The 27,372-nt window shown below is 32.0% G+C and overlaps 1 protein-coding gene across 2 annotated transcripts in view; it reads left to right on the plus strand.

The window, feature by feature from the left end:
• LOC106462727 (zinc finger CCHC domain-containing protein 8-like) overlaps positions 1-27,030 on the plus strand; it is a 33,536-nt gene extending 6,506 nt beyond the window's left edge. The window contains exons 4-16 of one of the 2 annotated variants that reach the window (XM_022390049.1): positions 820-917; positions 1,321-1,401; positions 2,542-2,670; positions 3,163-3,210; positions 4,045-4,193; positions 6,851-6,907; positions 8,535-8,605; positions 11,547-11,624; positions 15,535-15,643; positions 15,910-16,517; positions 23,713-23,776; positions 23,939-24,052; positions 26,606-27,030. In XM_022390049.1, coding sequence (XP_022245757.1) covers positions 820-917; positions 1,321-1,401; positions 2,542-2,670; positions 3,163-3,210; positions 4,045-4,193; positions 6,851-6,907; positions 8,535-8,605; positions 11,547-11,624; positions 15,535-15,643; positions 15,910-16,517; positions 23,713-23,776; positions 23,939-23,970 — 1,524 coding nt within the window. In that variant the 3' untranslated portion in view covers positions 23,971-24,052; positions 26,606-27,030. Of the gene's footprint in view, positions 1-819; positions 918-1,320; positions 1,402-2,541; positions 2,671-3,162; positions 3,211-4,044; positions 4,194-6,850; positions 6,908-8,534; positions 8,606-11,546; positions 11,625-15,534; positions 15,644-15,909; positions 17,328-23,712; positions 23,777-23,938; positions 24,053-26,605 lie in introns of those variants that run through there. The other variant, XM_013922674.2, reaches the window with a different exon arrangement.
• Positions 27,031-27,372: the final 342 nt, after the last annotated feature.

The raw sequence follows: 27,372 nt of genomic DNA on the forward strand, positions 1-27,372 counted from the left end.
ATCGCTCTTCGAAGTTGATTTTTTTGGTTGTTTCTTGACTTGCCAGTCGAGTATGGCCCAGAGGTTTTCGATGGGGTTCATGTCAGGAGATTGGCTCATCCAGGGCAACTTCTGGATACCATTTTCTTCCTGCCACTTTTGGGTGTTTCTAACAGTGTGACACGGTGCTCCATCTTCCTGGACCATTTTCATTTATATAGTGCTCTGTGAACACAAATTAGTTAGCATAAATCAGTTAAATGACGAAAAATTAGGTGTCTATTTATTTGTGACCACTCAGTGTATATGGCTTATGTCCCATTACCACACATAAAAAGTCACACTCCACACTTTAGGTTCATGAATCCATTATAAATATTGGCAATGGCTATTGATGACTAGCTTCATTCCCTGTAGTCTATTGGTTCAAAATTAAAGATTGCTTGCTAAGATATCCCTTGTGTAGTTTGCATGATTATCCTAAACATATAAGCAAAACATGAATAGAAGAATTTTTATTAATTCAAAACGTCAAGTATGAAGAACTATTAAAGATATGATTTGGTTATGATTATATTACTGAGACGCAAGGCTAAAATTATTTCACATCTCTCTTTATACGCATAAAATTAGATTAATATCTTTTCACCAGTTTATTTATTTTTTGTGTTCAATTTATGCAAATACACTTTGTATTCACCAGGTGTCACTTTTCTTAGAGATTTATGATCATGCTGTGTAATTTATTTTTTGTGTTCAATTTATGCTAATACACTTTTTATTCACCAGATGTCATTTCTCTTAGAAGTTTATAATCATTCTGTGTACTTTATTTTTTAGGATAGTGGACAACTACAGTTCTTTCAAGATTTCTATGTTGACACTCTCCAGCATACAGGAGACAAAACTTCCTATGCAGAACAAAACAGACTTCCTGTGTATCTTTTTCCACCATATATATATATATATATGCTTGTTTTTTTTTAATATACGTTATTAACAGAGGTAACAAAGTATTAGAACATTAGCATTCTGCCTAAGAAATGTATTGAAATGATATTGTAAAATATATTTTTGCTTCTCAGTAGATTTCTGATTTTCTGATCTGAGAAAGAAATTATAATTTAATTGAACATCTTTTGAACATTAAAAACTGACCAACCATCCTTATCAAGTGTTAACTGTGTAGGATATAAAGTATGCTATTTTTCTAGTAATTGTTTATATTTCATTAGCTTGTCCTTCCGTTAAATTACCTTTGTTTCAGGGTTTAAGATACTTTAACAGTGCAGTAAGTAGATACCTTTACAGATTTTTCTTTAATGAGATAACGTAATACAGCTATGATAAAAATTATAGGGAGATCCTGCAAGACAAGAGAACAGAAGGAAATCCCCAGAAGCTCAAACAAAAACTGTCTCGGTATTGCTTCTTCATAACAACAGTTGTAGTATAACAAGCACTATTTAATCTTTGACAAAGTGTCATCTGACTAGGATTTCAATCATAACTAACCTAAGAAAACTTCTACCTTTGTTCTTAGAAATAATTATTTTATAACCAGCACGATTACATCAAAATGAACAGGGAATAAGACTAGTATATATTTTTTTCAATAAGTTTTTCATAGATAAAACAGGTTTCGGTAAACTGTCTCCTAGTTTTGTTACTCAGATATTGATAAACATATAACTTAATTTCTAATGCTGCAGTAAGGGATGGTGCATCAAAACATGCATTCATACCAATGTTATCCATTTAAAAAAAAAGCTACATTAATTTGCCATTATTGGAGTAGTAAGTTATATTTTTTCTTTTCACTTATTAAAAGAAAAAACACAAATGTTAAGTAATAAAGATAAATTTTAACCCTTCTATTTACAACATTTTATAATACATACAGTCTAGTTCAGTGTTTCCCAACCTTTTTCAAATCATACTTATTTTAATGCAAATGATATATGATACATGAACCCTACCACCCATTGATGATGAACTCTGAGGAGCTTGGACGTGGTTGAAATCTTCAAGACATTGGATCCACCCCCAAAATTAGTTTGAACAACAAATGATATGTTTCATTTACTTGTTTTTCTCATGCGACTTTTTTCCAAAATTCTGTAGCACACCACCATGCCCGGTACACCAGTTGGAAAACACTGGTCTAGTTGACACCATTATTTATAAAAAAAAGAAAAAGGTTTAGATTATATTTCATACGAGACAAAACTTTTTGGAGTTTTCATCTTATTCTGTTGTTAATTTGTAGCAGAACAGACCTGATTGGATTATTATATACATGATTACTCATTGTGTTCAAATATAAAAGGTCAGAATATTTTGTTGAATTAAAAGTTCATTAGAATGTTTGTCTTTCTCTATGTTTTTGCAATGTATATAAACTTGAATTTTATAAGGTGGCTCAGAAACACACAATATCAAGAATAACTTGTTCTGCCTCCGATTATTTCAAGTTTATTTGTAAATGACGTTTTTTTTTAAATGCAACTTTTGTTCCAACATTGTCTATATTCATATTGTTTTTCGTTTTGTTTTGATCAGACCTAAGTTCACTTGTTTTAATTGTATGGGTGACCATCTGTTGGATAAATGTCATGAAAAACACGACAAGAGGAGAATAGCAAAGAATCGCAAGGAGTACATGACTTCATCAACTATGTCCAAGGCTAGGTTTGTCATGCAGTATCTCTGTTTTCTTTCACTTGGTATCAAAAATATGTTGTGATTTTTATAGTCTTTATCGTAGTGATCTTCAAATGGTGGATGCGTAGTAGTGTGGTGTATTAATTTCCTTTTGAGCTGAAAGACTTTAAATTGGCATATATAATGCTCAGCTCCCATTGTTCAAGTTGTAACTTCAAATCTTTATGAACGTTTTTCACATTTATCTATAGTGATATGCATAGAAGTTAACTTTGATGTGTGCCAACATATGAAAATTATTTTTTGGTACCTACTTTAGCTACCATACAACTATAAATTGTACTTTAATTATTTTTTAAAGTTGTTTGATCTACATTATAAAAAACTTTGTCTTTCCAACTGTTTATATTAAACAGGTGAAAAATATTAATCATGTTAGTAACATTAAATATATTATAAAAGAATCTTGTGTGAACTTAATGGTTGTGATCTAGTGTGAACTTTATGGTTGTGATCTAGATATCATCAAGAGGAGAGGGGAAGAAGTTTTACACCTGGTGTTATTAGGTAAGTCAATCTCTTTTTGAGATCAAAGGAGTAATTTAACAATATTTGAAAACAATTATGCTATTTTAAATACAGAAATAATCAACAGAGACTCAAATAAACAAGAGTTGCTATGTGTAGAAACAACAAATTAGTATTTATTTTTATTTTCTAAAAATCGCTGGATTACGAGAAACCAAGCTAGCGTGACAAAAGAATGTAATTATTATTCTACAGTAACTTGTTTTCTCTTTTAAATCTTGTAATATATTTGATTCTTCGTCATCAACTTAAGTAAAAATTGATGAAATATTGTTTTATTTGTAGCTTTATCGGTGTGTAATCCTTCGATAACTTATGAATTTCATGCTGAACGTAGTGGAAGTAATTGTAGGTTTTGTGCCATACTTGTGTATTGCTGCCTGCTTTTGTGGCTTATTGTGAATCATTTACACACCCTAGAGAAATGTATGATGAAAGAGATTTATCAAATTAAAAGTAAACTGGATTTTACTCACTTAACCCTACATGTGCATGTCATGAGGTTTCACTGAGTTACATCTAAAACTTGATTAAGCAACTTCACAATCAATGAATGACAATAAAATTATAATTCAAACTTTTATGTTATATAAATTTTAATTCCTTTATTTCAAAAAAAAATTCTTAAACTTTAGTTTTGTTGTCACATGATGCATGAGTTCACAAAATCTTAAATTTTCGTCTCTGTAACTTGAACACTTCTTCTCATACACTATTCTTCTACGTGTAGACAGAAACTAAGTTGATACAGACAGCCTTCTCGTTATTAATTTTTTCCATACTTTCTTCCCCTTAATTGTGTTAACACGGTAGTGTTGAACTTCAACGAGCACTTGAGTTGCAACCTAATCAACTCCCTCCGTACATTTATCGGATGAGAATCTTGGGCTACCCTCCTGGTTGGCTGAAAGAAGCAGAGATAGAAAGTTCAGGATTGATGATGTATGGATCGGATGGTAAAGGTTTGTATTTTTAAGCTGTTTATCTGTATTTGAATATTTCCAGTTTATTTGTTTGTTTAAACATCCGTACAAGTCATACTGATTTCTGGAGAAAACAAGGATTAGAATAAAAATTGTACTTCGTATATTATTTCTTAAATTGTATGTCGTATTCAGTAAAAGTTTATCTTGTATAACATCAAGTAAGGAACAATGCGAGTTGTAATATATCAATACCTCTTGTTGGTTACTTGTGGCATCAGAAATATGTAACGTATCTTTCAAAAGGTTTTGCCACTAGTTCTACATGAATAACAAATCATTTAAAAACTTGGTGAATGTTCGTGTTTTATCCTATATTAATGCAGCTTTTAGCTTTGTATTTATGTATGTTCAGCTAACTCCTGCCACAGTTCAGGAGCTACTAGGACCAGACTTGGTAAGTGGACTCAGAGGGGTGTCATTATGTATATACCATATCCCCCTTACCAAGAATGGCCAAAATACCCCCTGGAAGGTCAGCCAGGCATGATGGAGATTTAAAGTAGCTTTTCAGGGTTGCTGAATCTGAATATGACATTGAATGTTGTGTTCCTGGCCCCTCAGAATCATGAGATCACTGTGTTTGAAACTGTTTTCATAACCCCACTCTAAAGCTAGCAGGGCCAAATTTGGCACACGTGCTCAGGTACCATGGGCAAGTGGCTTAACTGAATTTGTTTTTGTTGTTTTTTGCATACGTGCTAACTATAAAAGTAATTGGGGATAGTGTAGGAGCTTCATTGGTACATTGAGGCTTCTGTCAAATCATGAGGGGGGGGGGGCTTTTACCCTTGCAGAGGAGTGAGTAAATCTTTGATAGTCTTCAAAAAAATTACAATTTTTGGTTTCGGCAAACCATCTCTCATTTGTAAATACCACACATTTAGTTGTAGTATTGTTTTCCTTAAAGGGGACTGAAGGGGTCACCCGTTTTAACCACTCACACCACTATACAGTAGCGTTGTCTATCAGTCAGTCAGTAGACACTAAAATGATGTCACATAAGGGAGGCAACATTGCAATTTGTACTGTTAGGACATCAGTAAAAGGTGCACATGCCATGAATAACGAGAAGAATTTATTCACTCTGTAGGCTACAACACAGCATGATATATATATGAATGTCAAAAGCAAGAAATAAAAATATTTTTTACTCTTAATCTTGGTTTTATTTACTCTTGAAACAGAACACTTTCAGGGACCCTCCAGAAGTACATCTGGTATTAGATGTGGTTTTCCTACATTTTTACTTTTTTGATCACCAGAGTAGTGTTATAAGGTTTACATTTATAAATGTACTTGAATCTCATATACTAGTATTTCATATAAAAACCATGCAACTGATATTTAAGCATTAGCCATCTTGTCTCATGTTTTACATGTAGCAAAAAACATATAACATGCCATCAAATGTTGCTCTGTGGATGTTACTTGCATTTCATCTGTCTGTGAAAGGCCATGATGACAGTAAATAAGAATAATTACAATGCTTAATAAGTGTCCATGTTCAGTTACACTTCTGAAAGTAAATTTTTCTAGCATTTCAATCCTTAACTTTTTTTGTTTGTTTTTGTTTTGCTACTGCTGCTTACAAATTGCAAATAAAGTTGTACCTAGTTTTAATGACTAAGCAGTTATCATGAGGCTGAAGTAAAATTATATTTATGTCTTGTAAGATTGGTTTTTAAGAAGGACAAATTGTTTATTACCAATAAAAATATAATTGAACATAATTAATTAAAACTTTTCTTTCATTCCGATTAAAGTGTGAATAAAGACAGTAGTTTTTCAACACCATGTTTCTTTGTAAAGAATTTGGACTACATTTTCAAAAGCATATTAGTGAGAGCTGTTTATTCTTGTATTATTATTTTAAAAGTTTGCTGAAACATGGTAACATCACATGCACATATACCAGGATAATAGGGTAATCTTTTAAAGTTTCTAAATATCTTTTTATGAAACGAACGGGCCAGGTGGTTAGGGCACTTGACTCGCAATCTGAGGGTCGTGGGTTCGAATCCCCGTCACACCAAACATGCTCGCCCTTTCAGCCGTGGGGGCATTACAATGTGACGGTCAATCCCACTATTTGTTGGTAAAAGAGTAACCCAAGAGTGGGTGGTGACGACTAGCTGCCCTCCCTCTAGTCTTACACTGCTAAATTAGGGACGGCTAGTGCAGATAGCCCTCGTGTAGCTTTGCACAAAATTCAAAACAAAAACATGAAACAAACTGGTGCAACTAGTACCAGATAGTTTGATAATGGCTAGAATTATGTGAAAGATAATTAATTATGCTAGTGATAAGACATTAGTTAGCTCCTTAAGGTTTTTTTTTGTTAAAAAAAAAGAATACAAGTATATTGTTAAAATATAATAGGCCTAATAATAAAAAATATTCCGTTAGAAATGTAATAGGCATAGTACTAATGTCTTATGACAAGTATTATTAATTATAATTATGCTTTGAGAGCTTATAAATGACGTTCACACCATAACAGTTGTGTGTGGAAGATTGTTTGAAATCGATGTGATGTATGATTGTAAACATACTATTTTTATAATGTGCTGTTGGTGAAATGAAGCAAAGGTTTGATGTTTTTCAAATGTATGATGTGAACTATCTTGTTTTAGCTATTCGTCATGATGAAAATATTGAAGATGGTGTGGTTGATTTAGACTCAATGAAAGGTGAGATTTGAATCTGAAAATCATACAATATTTAGTTAAAATATTAAATGAACCACTTTTATGGTATAAAGTTTTTCAGAATTTTAACGTTAAGTCTTTATTAAACAAAGTGTTTTCTTTATGCTAACAAGATTAATTAATAAAACAATTCTATTTGAGCTTGAATTATCTGTGTGCAAAGAAGCCAGTTGTTATACGTAATGGTCTTACTGAGAATACTCCAAAAAACTCTAAGTGTAAAAAAAAACTGTATTTATTTTTCTAAGCATCTAGCCTCCCAGTGGTACAGCAGTATGTTTGCAGACTTACAACACTAGAAACCGGGTTTCGATACCCGTGGCGGGCAGAACACAGATAGGCCAAATTCTGCCTGTTACTTCATCAACTTGGATATTTGTCTACATGCATACACAGTAAATATAACCTATGATCAGTTCAAAAACGAAAAGAAACTATACATTCACAAGCATTTATTCATTTAAGCCTTTAAGTATTTTTTGATGATTAGAAATATCATCACACTTTACCTTTCCATAACTAAAATAAAGAATATAAATTTAGGTAATTTTTCTAAACTATTGTGCAGGTGATCTACATGTACTTATGACATCCTAGTAAGCCTGGTGTTTTAATGTAAAGGATACTTGTGTTAATCCCTTATCTTTGAGAAAGATTACATATTACAATGATTTTTTCCATAAGGCTCATACTTTTGTTTCTCTCGCATGCACTCCTGAAATGAGGTCACACTCATTCCAAGGTATAGTAAAGAGACTTGTAAAAGTTAGTAAGAGTTTAGGGTTTATCTCCCTTGAATATATGTAATAGAAATGCTCTTTAAAATAAGTGATCTTTAGATTACAGGATACTGCACAGTTCATCTTAATATCTTCTTTTTTCCTCTGTAGAAATCATCTCTAGCTTGTGCAGATGAGTTATCTTTATTCTGCTGCCTGCCAACAGCAGCCTGTTGAATTCAACAGAATTTAGGGGCTAGTTAGTTGAGTAAATAAAGTAGGAATAAAAAACATTTTGTGCTGTTTCTGCAACAGTGCTTGTTTCAGTTTTTACTGTTGTTACTATTTGAAATTATTCACTGTATAGCATTTCCAGAATCTATACTGTGTGGATGCTGTTTGCAACTATCTGTAGGGTGTCAATGTACCTGAATACCATACACATTTAATTTATTTTGTCACTTGAAGTTTCCTTGAACTTCTTTCACTTGTTTTATATATATAGACACACACACATGTATCTCCTATCTTCGTGTTATGGTTCCTTATTTAAAATCTCTTCGGTAGTTTTCCTTACTCATGTGCTACCTTCACAAGTTTTACTTTTTTATGCTGAGCGACTTGATGTTTTTTTGTGGTTGACACCCTTGTATCCTGCTCTAGAGATGTAGTTATCAACCTCTCAAATCTTTAACTGCTTCTCTCCTCATTATTGGTAGTAGAGCTGAAGGTGAGCAACAATTAAGGATTTTTAAGGTACTCAATAGCATAAAAATTCATTGTTGGTGGAGATAAGTATTTGGAGAGAGAATATGTTCAGTAATTTTTTATAATAAATTACAACAATAGGATACAGGCATTCTTAAGACTATATTTTTCTTTGTTTACAGTGCAATATGATCCAGTGAAGCTTGTTGATTACCCAGGATTTAACGTTCCAGTACCACGTGGTTTCATTGATGTATGTATCAATCAATACTGTTCTGCTTTGACTTTACAGGGTCCGTACGCCTCAGGGAATTCTTGAAAAGTCCTGTAAAAGTGCTTAAAAGTCCTGGAAATGTACAAAGGCTCCTGAAAACTCTTGGACTTAATTTACTATTTAAAAAGAAAAAATTGTTTTGTCTGTTCATTTCACGTAAATACAAGAAATTAATAGTTTTTAAAATTTTACATGGTTATGTACCCACGAGCATACTATAACCGTCATAATGTAGGCTTTTTTATGTAATCCATGGGACGTGAGAAATATTGAATCGAATGCTGTCTGTGTTATTCTCATTAACAATTTAATGCAATTTTAACAAATGGAAGTTCGTGGGTTTGTTGAAACTTAACAAACCATTGATTTATCAGCTTAACACTTAACCAAACACATAAAGCAAATTAAAGCTATGCCTGGTGGGAAATGCACACTTAATGCCTTATGGCGTGATAAACCAGAATATTCGGATTGGCTTGTACGTGACGATGCAGCCAAACACAATGCTGGTTGTAACTTGAGCAAGAAAACCTTCAACATCTCGAATATGGGTGAAACTGCCACATGAAAGGATCCAGGCACATTGCATTATTTAAACAATGGGAGAAGAAATGCATCAACTAGAAGCGATGGTAAATTGGCTGTTGCCGTTATGCCTAAACCTGATAGCACCACTAGGAGTAGATCTACCATAACTAATAGTACTACTAGATCTAATAGTACTAGCAGTCATGATTATGTCTATGATTGTGGACAATTTAATGCTAAGTCTAAGGTTGATCAGTAGTGCTCCAATTATTTAACTCGCACCGACGTTTTAAAATCGGAAATAACGTGGACCTTTAAAGTTGTAACGTCACATTACTTGTTTACATCATGTCACAATATTCAACAAGTATTTGCTATGATGTTTACTGCCGGTGACATTGCAAATAAATTTATATGTGTTGACCGAAGAGTTGCTATGGGGCAATTCCACATGTACAAGAGTCAGTTACTCCAAAAATAAAGTTTCAAAATACTGAAGCAGTTTATTGAAACAGAATCATTCAAATAAAAACATTTAATTTGCATAAAATGCCCCTATTTGCATGTTATACTATGTAAGAATTAATACACTTAATAATTGTTTTTTTTGTTTATAATTATTCAGTTGGTTGTTCCTGGAAATTTATTGATTGAGTCCTGGAATTTTTCAACCTGTCTGTACGGACCATGCTTTACATAATCCAGTATACACATATATTTATGTGCATGTATTACAGTTTAAGCCATTAGTTAACTAGTTTATTGCTTTTAAATTTTTAATTTGTAGTTTGTTAATCACTTAAAGATCATCATATCTAAAAAAACTTTAATCCATTAGGTAGCATGAAGTCATTGTTTTTCTCTCTATGTGTTTCTTTTTGTGTGTATGAAAGAATATATATACTTTTCATAATATTTGTTCTTTATCTCTTGTTTCTCTAGCTATTTTTTAAATATTTTTACTGCTACAATAAAGCTCTTATCAATTTATTTTTATATTTTACCACTATACACTGACTAGGTGCTTTAGCACCTCACAACACTCTTAGTACTAGATTAGACCACCTTTTACCATTATAATAAACGTGGCACAACTTTTAAAAGCTGACATATGTTATTATATTTCATTGTAGCCCCTTTATCAATGACAAGAAATAATATCTGTAATTCCATGGGATTAGGGGGTTGGTAATCTCAAGTATTCTTCATTCATATATGTTTGTGCTGGCCAAGAAAGATCACTGAAGCTCTTGTTCCATTATCATCTTGGAAGAATGTTTGTCCTTTAGCATTGAAATGAAAAATTTTGAAGTGAATTTGATTATCAAAAATATTGTGTTACACAATGGATGTTATTTTTCTTTCTAAAGGAAACAAAAATGTAATCCAGCCAGGAGAATATTTCTCACACTATCAAGCTACCTCCATCAGTTAGCCCTAACAGGACAACAAAAGTAGCGACAATTTTTGTTTGGTTATTCTTTAATCATCTCTGAAACTGTTCCTTCTTGTTTCAACCGAGACAGGTGGTTTTGGAACTGACTTATAGCTATTCTGTAACAGTTTTGTAAGGTCTTGTATGGTACTGTTGTAGATGGATGGCTTCCAATGACTGTCCATGTATATGACACAGTCTGTTGCATTTTACAAACCAGACCAATTAATTCTCTCATCAGTGGCTGGCAGACCAGTTTGTTTTTTAAGCAGCAGGTGGAAGATGTCTTTGAAATGACATTTAATAGTGATGCATCCACAAGATGGGCACTACTATGATGTCCTCTTAGAAAGTCAGGGATTTCTGTCTTTACAAGTTTGTAGTGATCAATATATCCCCTGGTAAATCATGTGATCATTCAATATTGGTTTTAAAGTGTCAATAAAACAAAATCAACTAGAACCAGAATTGTGTTTTTATTTAATGGAATTTTAACTATGTTATAATGCTTGGAGATGGCTTGAATGGGTAATGAAGAAAAACTTTAATATAAGTTTCACATAACAGCAAGTGTACAACGTTTCGACAAGGTTCTGTCATCATCAGATACAAGTAGTTTACACTGACACAGATATATATATATATACACAGTACGGAACAAAGTCTATAAGTACTAAATTAGGGACGGCTAGCACAAGCAGCCCTTGTGTAGCTTTGTGCGAAATTCAAACCAAACCAATCATTTTTGATTTTTTAATTAAGTAACCATAAGTGAGATTTAGCACAGATTTTGAAATTGTTTTAACTACATGCTATATTACATCCTTTGTAAATTTAACATAAAGTCATTTATAAGTTATTGAAGAATATATAAAACCTTGTATCAACTGAGCTTTATAATTGCATCATATTTTCTGAATTGTTGTACCATTTTTAAGTACCTCTTATCTTGTACAGGAAAGTAAATATCTCAGGATGCCCTCTTTGCAATTTCATCAACTTCGACATGCTGCAAAGCATACGGTGAAGTCTACGGTAAAGTTTTAATTATGTGTATATAAATACTCTTTCTCTTGAAAGTTTTCCATCTGGAAAATTTGTCTAATATTATCTTGTGTGTATTCATGTTTTAACATTTTGAGGGCACTGGGTCTATCATTGATTAAATTTAGTTTTTTGAGAAAACACCTTCTTTCTTTCTTTTTTTTTTAATAATTACTAGTGGAAAGGAAGCTAACAAACTTGTCTGACAAAATAATGGGACTTGACTGTCAACCTTATAATACCCATGGCCCCTAGTGTATTTTTGTAGCAACAGGATGTTAATAATGAATTCATGGTTTCACAGTCCAGAATGTTAACCATTAGGCTTTGCACAGTCACTTTAAATTATGACACTACAGAATATGCTGGACTTTCTCTTCAACACACTTCCATTCACTAAAACAAATGCATTTCTCTAAACAAAACAAAGTATTACATGATAAAGTATGCGAAAAATTTGGATCTTAACTTTTCCCTATAGATGGTTAATTTTAGACCAGCAATGCGTAAAGTTCGATGATATTTTATATAAATCTTATATGCTTCAGTATATTTTCAGACACAAGTACTAAAACACTGATTTCTTTTCAGTAAAAATAAATTGTGATTTAAGTCATCTGCCTTTACTTGTTTAACAAATTACATTTAAGGATGGAAAACTAATCTAAATTGTAAACATTATTTCTCTTATGACGTTTACACATCTAGCTAATAATTCCTGCAAAACTGTAAGAACATTCCTTTCTTTCCTAAATTAGGGCCCTTTGTGTAGTTTGTGCAAAAACTAAAATAAACCATAATTTCTCTTATGGGATTGCGTATAATTCCTGTTTTTAATTCTCAAGATGTTGTAACACAATGAAATGAGAAGAGTTAGTAAAAAGCTTGTGAAATTGTCCTTGCCATAACCTATCACAGTGCTGCCTACATGATGTGCTACAAAACTAAATTAGGTCCAATTCTTTCAGTGGAATCATTCTGGTATACACTTGCGACTTGACTGGTAGCATTGCTACACAACAACAGAAAAAATGTTTTATTTAAAAATTGGGATACATGCTCTGTATTGTTTCATACAGAAAAAATACAAAAACTTCAAAGATATAAACTTTATCACATTCATTTTATAAATTTTTTTAGTGACATGTTGAGTGCTTTTTAGCATAACCTGATGTTTTTATTCTGTATGTATTATTTACTCATGGTGACATTGTTTTGGTCAATAAAGAAGCTAGACAGGTTTCTAAGCTCATACAGTTTAATGTATGTACAGGCTGTTTTAGCAGTACAATTTACGGAAATGATGTTATGAATTTAGTTATATAAAATAATTATTTTAAACTGGACATTATAATTTAGAAAATAAAACATTTTCAACAACAATAAGATAGTTATCATTCTTCTCCTTATCCTCTTGCATCTATGACTTCTTGCAAAAGAAGTCAAAATAGTACCAGATCTCTAAGTAGAGCCATGATTTAGATTAGGTTTAGGTTTCTCTTATGTGGAGAATAAAATCTGCCAGTATCTTATCTGCATATTTTGAAAATGTATCACAGTTGTGTTAACCTTGTGTGTATGATGGGTGGTCAAAGTGCACATGTCGCAACATTTTCTACAAAGTTATATTTCATATTTATTATCAAAAGGAAATGTTTAAATAAATTCTCAGTCATTACTTCCCTGTATTATACAACACTTTTCCACTCCGAATTGCCCTTTTAAGATTTGCTTTCTACCTCAATATGACCTTCTGAGTGTGACACAAATTACATATTTATAGTGTTGATATTGCTATGCCATAATGTGAAACCCACATGTCATACTGTTCTTATCACATCCAATCTTTCAAAAAATGTTAATAATTCTGGATTATTTATAATCAACTTTACTGAATTCGTTATGAAACTTTCTCATCCACATTACACTTTTTGAAATATAGTGATCTCAATTTCATTGTTTGGTATTGTGAAGTGTTCCTTGACTTATTAACAAAGTGTTTTCAATCCATTTATGGCTTAGCTAAATTATAGTAGTTTTAGGGCATTCTAATTTTTGTGCATGATAATACTTTGTATTCTAAGTTCATGTATGCAATTTTAAAAAAAATGTTTCGTTCAACATCAACATCCTTACAAAAAAAGTTATTGTTAAGATACTTCAAAGTATTACATCTTTCAGAGTGTAAAATTTCACGAGCTCATAGGTAAACACTAAATTTCTTTTCTATTTTTGTATGTTTTGCTTATTGTTATAAAAGTAATTAAAAATGTAATAATTAGAAACATTAGGTTAGGTAATAAAACTAAATAATTTCTCCACAAAAACTGCTGTCCGTGATATAATCTAACACTTTATTTACTGTAACTTGCACTGAGCTCTTGCTGTGGATGGTTTATTGGTTCTTTTTTACACTAGTTACAGCAATAAAACAAAGTTCAATGAAAGCAGATGTGTTAGGATAAATAATTATAACTGTCTGTTACAATCTGCAGTCATTTTAGAGAAGAAATATATATACTTTTGATTTTATTTCATGTTTCTCAACTTTTGCTACAGTTAGGGTGGCTAGAGAAAATAAGATATGAAGTATAGTTTTACTGGAAAAACACTTCACATTATTTAGGAGGTTCTAGGTGTTATGGAAATATGAAACTGTAAAGAAAAAGTATTTTTATTCTTAACATCAAAATGACCTTACACTCAGACTAGTCTGAATCAGACCGACTCAGTTAATTCACTGGCAATACTTTAATAGAAATACTTTAATATTAAACAGCCTTTCTATGTATACATGCTTGTAATATTTATCAAAAAATTTACCGGATTTTGTGAAGATATACTTAGTAATTTCACAGAAATGGGTTGATACAATACACTAGTGTTATGCACATAGTGTTAATATTTTGGTAAACAGTATACCAGTAATTCAAATTTGCAACTGTGTTTTATTTATTTGTTTTTTATTTTCTAAGTAATTGTCTAAACAGTCGAATCATTCATAAATACCATATTTGGTGGTGTACAAGACAATACTTTTTACTCTACAATGCCTGATTTTACCCCTCATCTTATACACAGGTTAATAGATAAGAGTTACAGTAAGAACTCTCAGGTTAATAACATATTTAATCAAAACTTCATTGTTCCTCTCTTATTTGTTTCCCTTTTTATGAATAAGTGTGTTGACATCGTGCCACCTACTGCGTTACAATAACATATTTGTAATTGTATCATTTGTCTCAATTTTTCATAACTGGAAATTATTTATCTCACATGTTAGTTACAATTAATCAAGACATTTTTTATTTGAAATATATTAATCTCATCCATGATACTAAAGTATTACTAATATTCTATCAACAAAAGTTAGTTTCTGTAACATACACTAATATTGTAAACATGTTTAAAAGTAGATCACAAACTCTTAAGGTTTAGTATTTTTTTGTAATAGAAACGGAGTTCAGATGTGATGAAAACTTTATAAAGTTGTTTATTACATGTTTGTGACATAAGTGATGCTACACTGAGCTGTCTGTGGTGTTTGAAGAGTATAAAAAAAAATTTGTGGTTGTATTGATTACCCCATAGTGCAAGTTAGCACAGTTTAAATATAACTTCTAAAAATTTCCTTACAAAAGTAGACTTGCTTGACTATAGAGGTCGCTCTATACACCGAACCTCAAAGAAATACCCTTGATTTGCTAAAAAAAATCCAGGGTTGTCTTGTACACCAGCAAATACAATATGTAACTTAAGCTAAGTTAAATTGTTTCAAGAATAGGAGAGCTATAACTGCAGTTCCTTATATAGTATTATAACTGTCTGGCTACATTTTTAACACGTGTGCATGTATTGTACATCTTTATGTCAAATGTAATGTAACAATTTATATTTTTAGGAACCGAAACCTTTTGTAAAAAGGAAATTTTCTGAATCTTCAAAAATTAGAGCAAAAGAATTGAAAATAGACAGAAAGGAAGAAGATATGGAAGTTGACTATAATAATGGTATGTTACACTTTTTGTTTTAGGTGTTTTAGTTGTATTCTTGCCAATGATAAAAGAAAAACACCTAATCTAAAACCTCCATTTGAATTTTATTTACTAATAATCCATTATTTCAAAGATGTATTGAAATGAGTGTTATTTTCAAAGTAGATCATCATCATTGAGACTAAAAATGGAATGATAAAAGAATCTTCTTGTTATTTAGAATTAGAATGATTATTTTTTTAGAGTATTTTGATCTGCTTGCTCTTTTCTTTGTTATACAGATGGAAGAATAATTGATTCGGATTATGAAGAAGCTAATACCTGTAAGTTTATTCCACCTCTTCCCCCCGATGACCCCCGAAACACCCCACCTCTTCCAACCGATAACCCTCCAAACACTCCTCCACTTCCCTCTACCTTGCCTCTATCAGAATGCTTGGGTACTGATGATCAGGGTACTGCAACATCTAGCCAAGTATCGTCACGAGCAACCTCACCGTGTTTAACCGACCTGGAAGAAACTAAAAAAAGTTTGATGCAGAAACTGAATCAGGTTTCTAGTAAAACAGATTTAGAGGATACAAGCAGTTTAAATGACGAAATTTCATTTGATGACATCAAATCACCATTTGCGACAGAAAACAGACATAGCTTACAAAGTGATTCAGAGCCTGGTGAAAGCGAAGGCTTCAAACAATTGCCGGTGAAAAAGAAACATAGCCGCTCCCTCTCAGTGTCTAGTGGCACCCCTGTTCTCACAAAATTTAGCTCCTTTACATCCATACCAGATTCTTCCAAATTTAAGGACGGAGTATCAGAACATTTACCTTTCGAAAACTTGTCCAACTCGACTGGAATGTACGAGAAGATGAGGCATGTGATTATGAAGGTAAAACAAAAGCTCCAGCAGTTGTAATATGGTACTTCATATACAGTGTCTGTACAGAATAGGTCCTGAATAAGATTTTGACCTCCAATAAAAAAAAAATTGAAGCTGCAGGAAACAGTAAGAAGTAACGTTGGTCACACGAATATGATTACTGTTACTATTATGTATGTAATACTTCAGTGAAATTGTAGGTGACAGATAAGTACTGTGTGGGGGTGTCTTCAAGTGCCATTTCCTTTTTTCTTCTCTCTAGTACAAAAATTTTTTAAAGTAAATTTGAATTCTCAGTTTTGTGAAACAGAAATGTGCCACCTTCTTGAAAATCCACATTTACATTTATAATTGAGAATTAAACCTGATTGTAAATACTGATTATAATTTTGCACTGGTTTCGACAAAATTTATTTTTGTAATCAAAACAGTTATAGAGAATCAGTAACAAGTTAAAAGATTTATTTTTCTGTAGAAGAAATAGATTTATGATTTCTGTGGTAGTTCAGAATACGTGCGACTTTCTCAGACAAATGGACGGTAACTTTCCAAATGTGTAATGGGTCACAAAATCTTAATTGAATGGGTTCTTTATCATATGAATTAACTTCTTTTAATCTTTATGAATTTTGTGTCAAATTGATCATTACAGCTGGTTCTTATTGTATAGTTATAATATGTTAGTATAGATTTTTACAGTAGATCCTTACTTGTTTTTCTGTTTTATCTTTTTTAATCTGAATTATACCAATTCTCAGATATGTTTTTGAGAAAAACTATGACATTATGAAACTTTTAATTAAATTTGGTTTAAATCTATATTGTGTGATTTTCTTCTTATACTTGTAATGCCAATGATCAGTAGTTAAAGGCCCGGCATGGCCAGGTTGTTAGCGGGTTTAAATCCCCGTCCCACCAAACGTGCTTGCCCTTTCAGTCGTGGGGGCATTATTATGTGATGGTCAATCCCACTATTCATTGGTAAAAGAGTTGGCAGTGGGCGGTGATGACTAGCTGCCTTCATTTAGTCTTACACTGCTAAATTAGGGACGGCTAGTGCATGTAGCCCTTGTGTAGCTTTCGCGAAATTCAAAACAAAGAAACAAACAGTAGTTAAGTGCTTGGCTACGCCTGGTGGTTTGGGTGCTCAATTCGCAACTGCCATATTGCAGAATCAAAACCTGTCAACGAACATGCTTGTCGTTTTAGTCATGGGGATACCATAATGTGATAATCAATCCCACTTTTCATTGGTAAAGAGTAGCCCAAGAGTCCAATGGGTGGTGTTGACTAGCTGCTTTTTTTATCATTTCAAGATTAGAGATGGCTGGGTCATATAGTTTTCAAATAGCTTTGTGCAAAATTAAACAAGCAAGCATTCTATGGTTAAATGAAATATTTTTCACTAAATCATAATTTAAACGTGCTGTTTTATAACAAAAAGAAAATTTAATTTCATGTCATAATGATAATTATGATGGTAAATTATTTCAAGTATATATATTTATATATACTTCATTAATATAACTAATACTTGAAACCATTGGAACTTGGTGAAATTATGTAATTACAAAATTGAGCAAAGTAAAGACAACTGTACATTTCACAGATATTTTGTTTATTACGACCATAGTTTCACCATTAAAAGCATCATCAAATATATATGGATTTTGAGTTGTGGCTGGAAGCTTGCAAGTCTTGGTCAATTTTAAATCCTTTTTTATTGTCTAGTTGTTGGTGCCAGGAGATACATCCAGCTCATCACAGTTTTTTTATGGCTGAGGGGATTCTCTCTTATTACCAGAGCATTCTGTATATGTGGACTTTGTTCCACATTCTCTTGGAATGTGGTTTCATAGCCCTTTGTGGTCTTAAATGTTCTGCTGTGAAAGTTTTCTCTGCTTCCATGGAGAGCATTGAAGTCTTCCTCCATCAAAATGTTGTGCTCTCTGGCTCTACATCACCTAACAATCTTTCTGTATAAATATACTTAATTAGAAAGGATTGTGACATACATCCCTCCAGTAGCTCAGCAGTAACTCTGGAGGCTTACTATGTTTTTCTTTTTCTTCATTATATTCTACTCAGTTCTTTATCTGTACACTTAAAAATTATGGAATTTTTTTCTTGAAATGGTGCAAGACTATTAATACTTTTATTTCCAATACAAAAAACTATTTTTTTAATGTTGAGAAGAGTTAAATGGTTGTTCTTCCAATAAAAAGAGGATATACTGCAATTTATAACAAAAAGATTTGTTATGCTAATGCTGTGGTATGATGCCAAAAAATGTGTGCTGTGGTGCCATGGGCAACATGTTTAACATCCATTTATTTGGTTCAAGGCAAATTCTTGACCATTCAATGTGCAATGCTGCAAGAAACAGACCTATAGCTGGAACATTATTTTGTTTTGTTTGTTGTTGTTAAGCACAACGCTACACAATATGCTATCTGTGCTCTGCCACCACATGTATAGAAATCTTTACCATTATAAAAAGACTGAAGTATTGATAATTGGTCGGTAATACGGTTTTTATGTAGTTGTTCTGCAAAAAACTTGAATTCTGAAATTTTACAAATAACCTTTTTTTTCTTTGACATCAGTCTGTTGTTAAATCGACCAGATATTTACTGTAGGATAATTATGGTTCCTGCCAACTTACCATAAAAACTTGTTTTCAGGATCAATCCGAAATATACATGTAATTCAATAATATTTGTAATGAATACAGTAACCTAACTATCTAAATGTATAACAGCAAAACAAAAAAAAATTTTCCCACACATTTTGGGCTTTCAAGGTCATCAGTGGAGGGGCCTGAGCTCTTCCATTAAAATATGTGGAAGAGTGAAAACTTGCTGCCTTGTCTGGAGAACAGTTGTGGACAAAAAAACTGATCTGTCTGTAACGGACATTGCGTTAAATTTAAAAGCTCAAGTCTTTGGTGAGGAAGATGCTCCCGATGGTTGAAACACTGATGTGACAATTTTATTTCTCCTGTCACTACTCAACATGCATTTAGCACAATATAATGCATTAAATCATGTCTCTGAAGCACTATAATTCAACAGAATAGCTTATTGCTCTTAACAATCGAAACTTGAAAAATGCCTTTGCTTTATTGCAACTTAAACGTATCGATTTTTAAGAAATTTTTAAAGGTTTTTTTCTTTTGTAGTTGAAGCCCTCTGATGAATATAATTAGTTGATGCCAATACTAGTTATGCTCTTAATGGTTCACAAAAAATTCATAGTTAACTTTGAGCTCTTAAAATAGATGTTTTGCTACATATTGAAAGCTTATACGTCAGTTTTTAGATTTTTTATGTATTTCTTATTTCAAGAAAAACTTTAAAAGAATATACTTGTTTTTGTCTCATCACCAAAATTATGAATTTTTGCATAAACAAAAAAGAAATTGTAAGGTTGTTGTGCACACGGCTTTTTATAATATCTTAAGTAACTCGCATGTATTACACCATGTAAAGATGTTATTAGAAGTTATACAGCAAATATTTTGCAGGGATGCAAAATTGTAAAGGATGGCCAATTGCCATTCCCCCCCCCCCCCCAAGAAGATTAAATGAACCTAAAACCTTCAATTTAAAATCAATTAGAAGGTTCCACGTTAAGTTTATAAGATATTCAAGAGGCAAGTGTTTAGGGCACTCGACTTACAATCTGCAAGTTCGAATCCCATCACTGAACATGCCATGGGGGCATTATAATGTGACAGTCAATCCCACTATATGTTGGTAAAGAATAGCCCACTAGTTAGCATTGACTAACTGCCTTCCTTCTAGTATCCCTCTTTAAAAGGAGGGGGACAACCAACAAAAACAAAGCAAGTTATCTGGGGGATCAGCAAGTCCAGAGTAGCATGTTGGTGGAGGGACATAGCCTCCTGGAAGTGAACTGAGTATGTTTAGTTGCAGTTGGTTTTTGTTACTTATCCTTGAAGGTGTAAGATTAATAATGTATAAGATAACACAATGCAAATAAGTTTAATATTTTGTAACAACTGTTACTACAAAACTAATTAAATCCTTCAAATATTCAAGATTCTTATGCAGACTGTATAATCATATTGAGAGCTTATATAAATTCAAACGTCATAAAAAAATGTCATTCATAGGAGATTTGGTCATAAAACTTGATTAGTAATATACGTATTCAAAATTTGATGTCTTTCCATTTTGTAGGCTGGAAAATTTCGAAGCCAAACATACCTTTCTCTTCACTGTATTTTCCATTACCATCCAAATAATACGTAACCTAAATATAGCATACTTTATAGGAATTACTTAATATACACTTAAGTGAGTCTGATATTGGAAGTGTTTTAAATAAACATTAGTTCTTTTGTTTATGGTGAATTAATTAAAAGACATTCTACCAGGAATTTCATAGGCAGATAATAAACAAGCACTGGCTCATTTTGAGAACCTGTCAGTTAAGTACTAGCTTTAAGCTTTTACATACATGCTGTAAAGCTACATTGACCACCGTTTGAACTTTCCCACCCAACCCCAAATCAATAGAATAAATCTCAAATAATGTGCCATGTTTATTACTCAAAAATCAAGTTTTTGTAACAACCAAATTATTTTGCCATCCAAAACATGGTAAATTAGTACGTTAGATCTCTTCTTGACAAGTAAATACATGAGTTCAAATCTGTTTTCACCTCTTCAAAAAACATTTACTTGTTTTAACTAATAAAAAATCAATAAATATATATAGCACCCATCCAAAACATGGTAAATTAGTACATTAGATCTCTTCTTGACAAGTAAATACATGAGTTCAAATCTGTTTTCACCTCTTCAAAAAACATTTACTTGTTTTAACTAATAAAAAAATAAATATATATAGCACTTTCTATCATTGAGAATTAACAAATTCTAGGCCTTAAATGTTTTCAACATAGCTTAAGAATCTTGCTTTTTCATTCCTAACAAACAATGAAGTAAAGACTGAGACCAGAACAATTAGTGTATTAATACACCTGGTTAGCAGGCACTAATGCTAGTTGAAATCTTGTTTGTTCTCAATCTTCATTTCTTTGGGGAAACATTTGTCAGTTGGGTTGAACAAGGCCTCATACTCCTCACTTTGAGACCATGAGTGTGTTATAGGAGTGTTGGTCAAATCCCACTATTCAATGAGAGTATCCCAAGAATTATTGATGGGTAGTGTTGACTAGCCAATTTACCTCTTATCTATCACTTCAAAATTAGGGATGGCTAGTGCAAAAAACCCTCAAGTAGCTTTGCACAAAATTCAACAAACAATTGTCACTTTTATTTTATATCATTTCTTTGATTCAGTGTTACATAAGAAGATTTTATTTTTCACTAACCAATACCAAGAATCTTTTTGATTTGGTAGACAGTCAAATCATCTTAATGCATTAAGGTCTTAGCTATGACAGGACTTAGTTCACATTCTCTGGCCTCTCTTTTCATCCTTTTCACAGTTGCTTTGCAAGAAAATGTGATACAACTCTGGAAAAATGCTAAACACAAAAGTTTCTTTCTTTAATGCTCGGTTGTTACGGTAACTTTCTTGAAGAGTGCGAAACTTTTCATCTTATCACTCATGTTGCTCCACTAAGATTCAGACTTCTGTGCATAACAATAGAAGCCTAGTGGATTGCAGTTTTTGGATACCATTACTGTGGTACCAGCTTTGGAACTTAATAAGATTGAATCCCGTAACTCTCAATAATAAGCTTTAACTATCTATTCAGTATTTTCAATTTGCTCTATCTTTGCTTGTCTTCTTGGACATAATGTTAATTGTTTCTGTATTGTAGACTTGGGCCAGCTTAACTTATTAATCCATGGTTGCACTTCATCGGCTTTCTAAACTCTTTATGTAATAAGTTGCTAGTTGGTCCATGGCATTGTTCATTACAAAATGCCAGGTAAAGTAAGAGTCAAACACAGAAAAATGTGAACAAAAATAGTATAATTAATCCCACTATAATTACTGCTGCTGTGGTTCCCTGTGTATTTTATGTATAAAATGAGTGATTTCACCAAACTTTTCTGGACAGTTCTTTACACTGAGTGTTGTAAAAAGCAAAAATAAATTAAATCATCATGATGCAGTATGTGGATCTCATCGGTAGTGAACACCATCTAAGCAAGTTGGTAATTTGAAGGTTATAAATTATGGCAGAAGAAGCTGTAAAACAAAGTATTGAGTAATAAAAGGTGCATTCTGGAGATAGAGACTGCTATTTTAATAATATGTTTGACTTGTTTCCCTGGTACAAATAACTAAAAGAAAAAAATCAAATTAGCAATTTAATTAGGACCCCTAATGGCTCGATGGTAAGTCTGAAAGCTTATAATGCTAAAATATGGGTTTTGATACTGTGGTGGGCACTGCATAGATAGCCCATTGTGTAGCTTAAGAACAAAACACTTTAAATTAGTAGGGTTTGGAGTCTTTAAAAGATACTAGAATGTTACCAATGATTTTTAAACTCTCAGTCATTATGTAACTTCTATAATGTTAACTGAAGTAAAGAAGTCATTGTTTTAACTTACATATTGTTAACTGAAGTAAAGAAGTCATTGTTTTAATATATGCAGTGTTAACTGAAGTAAAGAAGTTGTTTTAATTTATGTAGCATTAACTGAAGTAAAGAAGTCAATGTTTTAATTTATGTTCTGTTAACTGAAGTAAAGAAGTTGTTTTAATTTATGTAGCGTTAACTGAGGTAAAGAAGTCGATGTTTTAATATATGTAGTTTGAACTGAAGTAAAGAAGTCATTGTTTTAATTTATGTAGTTTTAACTGAAGTAAGGAAGTCATTGTTTTAATATATGTAGTGTTAACTGAAGTAAAGAAGTCATTGTTTTAATTTATATATTGTTAACTGAAGTAAAGAAGTCATTGTTTTAATTTATGTTCTGTTAACAGAAGTAAAGAAGTCATCGTTTTAATATATGTAATGTTAACTGAAGTAAAGAAGTCATTATTTTAATATGCAGTGTTAACTGAAGTAAAGAAGTTGTTTTAATTTATATATTGTTAACTGAAGTAGAGAAGTCAATGTTTTAATATATGTAGTGTTAACTGAAGTAAAGAAGTTGTTCTAACTTCTGTGAAGAAGATATAATGAACAATATGATAAAGATCATAAGACTAAAAATAACTTATATTTACTCAACATTTTCTTTTACAGCTTTTTTGGCAGGTAAACTTGGGGAATTACAGAAATCTGAAGAGATTGAAAAGCAAAACTTTGAGTAAGTATTTTCATAAAAATCCTGAGTATCTTATGGTCATTTGTATACTGTTCAGTTTCATAACTGCAGGGTGGTTTAATAAAAACTTAATTATTTGGTTAGAAATATAAGTTCTAATATGATATTTACTAAAGAGATAAAAAAACAGTCTTTGACTTTTAGGTATTGGTTTCATAAACAATTTGTTGACCTAAAATGCCCAAGAAAAATCATCGTGTAGAAGAAGAGTTCTAATCTTGGCGGCAGCAGTATTACAATCCTGATGATGATGATGAGGTGAGTCCTTAATTGTGTTTGTTTATGTGGTCTTAATCACTTGTTTATGTTGCATGTATATTTCAATAAAAACAACATACAGATTGCTTGTAACTGAGTGATTATGCTTGAAAGGCTTTTAACAACCCTGCATGTACCTTAAGTTCAGGCAGAGTGAAGCTGGACTCAGGTGTGACCCTTGAGTTATAGAGTACTAGTCCTGAAAGTTAATAATAACTGTGAACAAGGAAAATTGTAAACTAAAAACAAACTTTGTGTTAAAGACCAAAGACAATTTTTTTTCCTGTTTTAATTATAATTAATTAATTAGAGTTTATTAAAATTGTTGTTACTATAAAAATCAAAACATTCCAGCTAGCTACTCAAGCTGAATAACCAAACAGTCAAAATTTATTTATCTGTATTGCTACGAACATGTGACAAATGTCATTCTTTTTCAAAAATGCATAGAGAAGAGCTTTAAAAAATTCTAATAACAGTTTTGAACAAGAGTAAACAATCTGACCAAAAATGTAGAAAATTGAAATTTGGCTAGCCACCACAAACATTGGTATTAAAGTTTTTTTTTATTCTGGAATATTTTTTTCATGCATAGAGCTATTAACATAGAAATTAATTACATCATTAAAAAAAAGCTCTATTAATGCTTTGTTTTACCAGAAATTGTAAGTACTTTAATTTTTTTTGCTGCTGTAAAATATTGACCAATCTCAGCATGCAAAAATTTTTTTAGCTTTGCTAAAATGAAATTAAACTTCTTAGAAAATTATTTTATTAGTTATTAATAATAAAAAAGCAATATTCATTAATGAGCTGTCTGCATTTGATGTTTCTTTTTTTTATTAAGTATTCACATAGGTGTTAAAGCTTTTAGATTAAAACTGTATTTTGTTTGTAGGGGAAAAATTCCTGCCCCTTCATTGTCATGGGTAATTATCGTATATGATGACTTTTTTTAAATACTTAGTAATTAATTAAAAATGAAGAAAGATGATCTTATAGATTACTAATGATGATGGTAATTACATTCTGGTCTATATTGTTTCACTTGGAACACTCGTATTCTTTACTTTCTGTATTTCTTGTCATTTATTATAGCATATTGCTGGGAAATTAGTATATTTAACATGTCATTAGGTCCCTGTTATCTTAATTGTAAATACATAAGCAATATCAGAGTTGTTTTTGTTAATAAAGTTTCATTCATTATAGTAAAAAACATGTAGGATAAAAAAAAGCGTTGGTGAATCACATTTAGGGAAACTCAGTAAGATTGACAATGGCTGAATTAATCAAATCCAATTGAAGCAGTTCCAACAGTTGGATTAATCAAAACTGATTGAAGTGGTTCCAATGGCTGGATTAATCCAAACTAATTGAAGTGGTTTCAGTGGCTGGATTGATCAAAACTGATTGAAGTGGTTCCAGCGGCTGGATTGATCAAAACTGATTGAAGTGGTTCCAACGGCCGGATTAATCAAAACTGATTGAAGTGGTTCCAACGGCCGGATTAATCAAAACTGATTGAAGTGGTTCCAACGGCCGGATTGATCAAAACTGATTGAAGTGGTTCCAACGGCCGGATTGATCAAAACTGATTGAAGTGGTTCCAACGGCTAGATTAATCAAAAATGATTGAAGTGGTTCCAACGCCTGATTGATCAAAACTGGTTGAAGTGGTTCCAGCGGCTGGATTGATCAAAACTGATTGAAGTGGTTCCAACGGCTAGATTAATCAAAAATGATTGAAGTGGTTCCAACGCCTGATTGATCAAAACTGGTTGAAGTGGTTCCAGCGGCTGGATTGATCAAAACTGATTGAAGTGGTTCCAACGGCCGGATTAATCAAAACTGATTGAAGTGGTTCCAACGGCTAGATTAATCAAAACTGATTGAAGTGGTTCCAATGACTGGATTAATCAAAACCACTAGGGTTTTATCAGATTTTTCTAAGTAAGATGTAGTAAAATACAGTGTTTTAGTTGTTTTATTGGAAGCCTATATCTTGCATCAATTATAATTAATTATTAATTAGCCTGTATCTGAAGAAGTATTCCGATATGAAATGGGGCTTGATGACCTTCCTAAAGAAAGACTCAAGGAACTCGTACTTGAAGAGACAACTTTATTTAAAGATAAACTTCAGTGTTGATGGTTGAAACTTATGTAGATTTAGTCCTTTGCTTGATAAGTATTTATATTTTATTATCTTTTTTATAAAACACGTTAGTAGAGTATTAGAAACTGAATAACAAATTTATTATCACCTTTTACTTTCTCTTCAATTATAGTAGGAAAACTTTAGAAAACTCGTTAATATAGTATTAATCAGTGACTGGAGAAACAAATTCATCTTTTACCTTCTCTTCAGTTGCAGTGGAAAAAACTTTAGGAAAGTTATTAGTAGAGTATTACTCAGAGACTGAAGAATAGACTTGTTAGTGCATTTTACCTTCTCTTAAGTTATATCTGCTTCATCACTGTATACGTAAAGCTTCTTTTTTTTTGTAACTAGAAGCTGAAATATTTCATGTTTTAATTTATCTGCTTTAGTCTCAGAAGATTGTGGATCAACATGCTGTCCAACATCTTCAACACTTGCTGCTATGATACTACAATGTGCAATCCAGAACTAAGCTCTATCTTAGCTTCCAGTCGAGACTCGTGTTGTTGATTGGCATCGTATCTTTGTATTGATATTACAGTGAATGTTCATATTTTTCCCCTACCTAGTTTAGAATTCTTAATAAGGTATATTGTCTGCTCAAAAGTAAAGAAAACTAAATTTGTTTAAAATTCTTTACATATTTATAAATTGTTCATTATTTATCAAGAGGTTAATGGATATGTAAAGTAACTCTAAAGATGAACAATTGCCTTATGATCAACAACCCTAAACATTTTCTATATATATATATATATATATTGTTGCGTCAGCGAGGTTACGTGACTAGTATCACGCCACGTACTTCTCTCGAACCTTCGTGAATTATCGGGAGACTACTAGATTGGGGGTAGCCTGGTATATATAAGATGGTCACAACGTGACTAGGTAATGAGTAATTGAACTGCAGTCAGAGAGTGTGTAATTGAACGGAGTATTGTTTGAAGTCGAGCTCGTGAGAGTGAGTTATAGCGTTTGTTACAGAACGACTGTTGAAATTAAGTGTATCGTAAAGTTGTATTCGGAAAGAATAAACCAGTTTTATTTAAGAAAGGACTTGTGTCGCTAAAGTTTCGTCGGAACGAATTTACGGAAAATTAAGTAATGAATAGAGACGTAACAATAGATATATACACTGTGATAGTGTCCTGTTATC

This window comes from Limulus polyphemus, unplaced genomic scaffold, assembly GCF_000517525.1.
Source record: "Limulus polyphemus unplaced genomic scaffold, Limulus_polyphemus-2.1.2 Scaffold1233, whole genome shotgun sequence".
Lineage (NCBI taxonomy): Eukaryota > Metazoa > Arthropoda > Merostomata > Xiphosura > Limulidae > Limulus > Limulus polyphemus.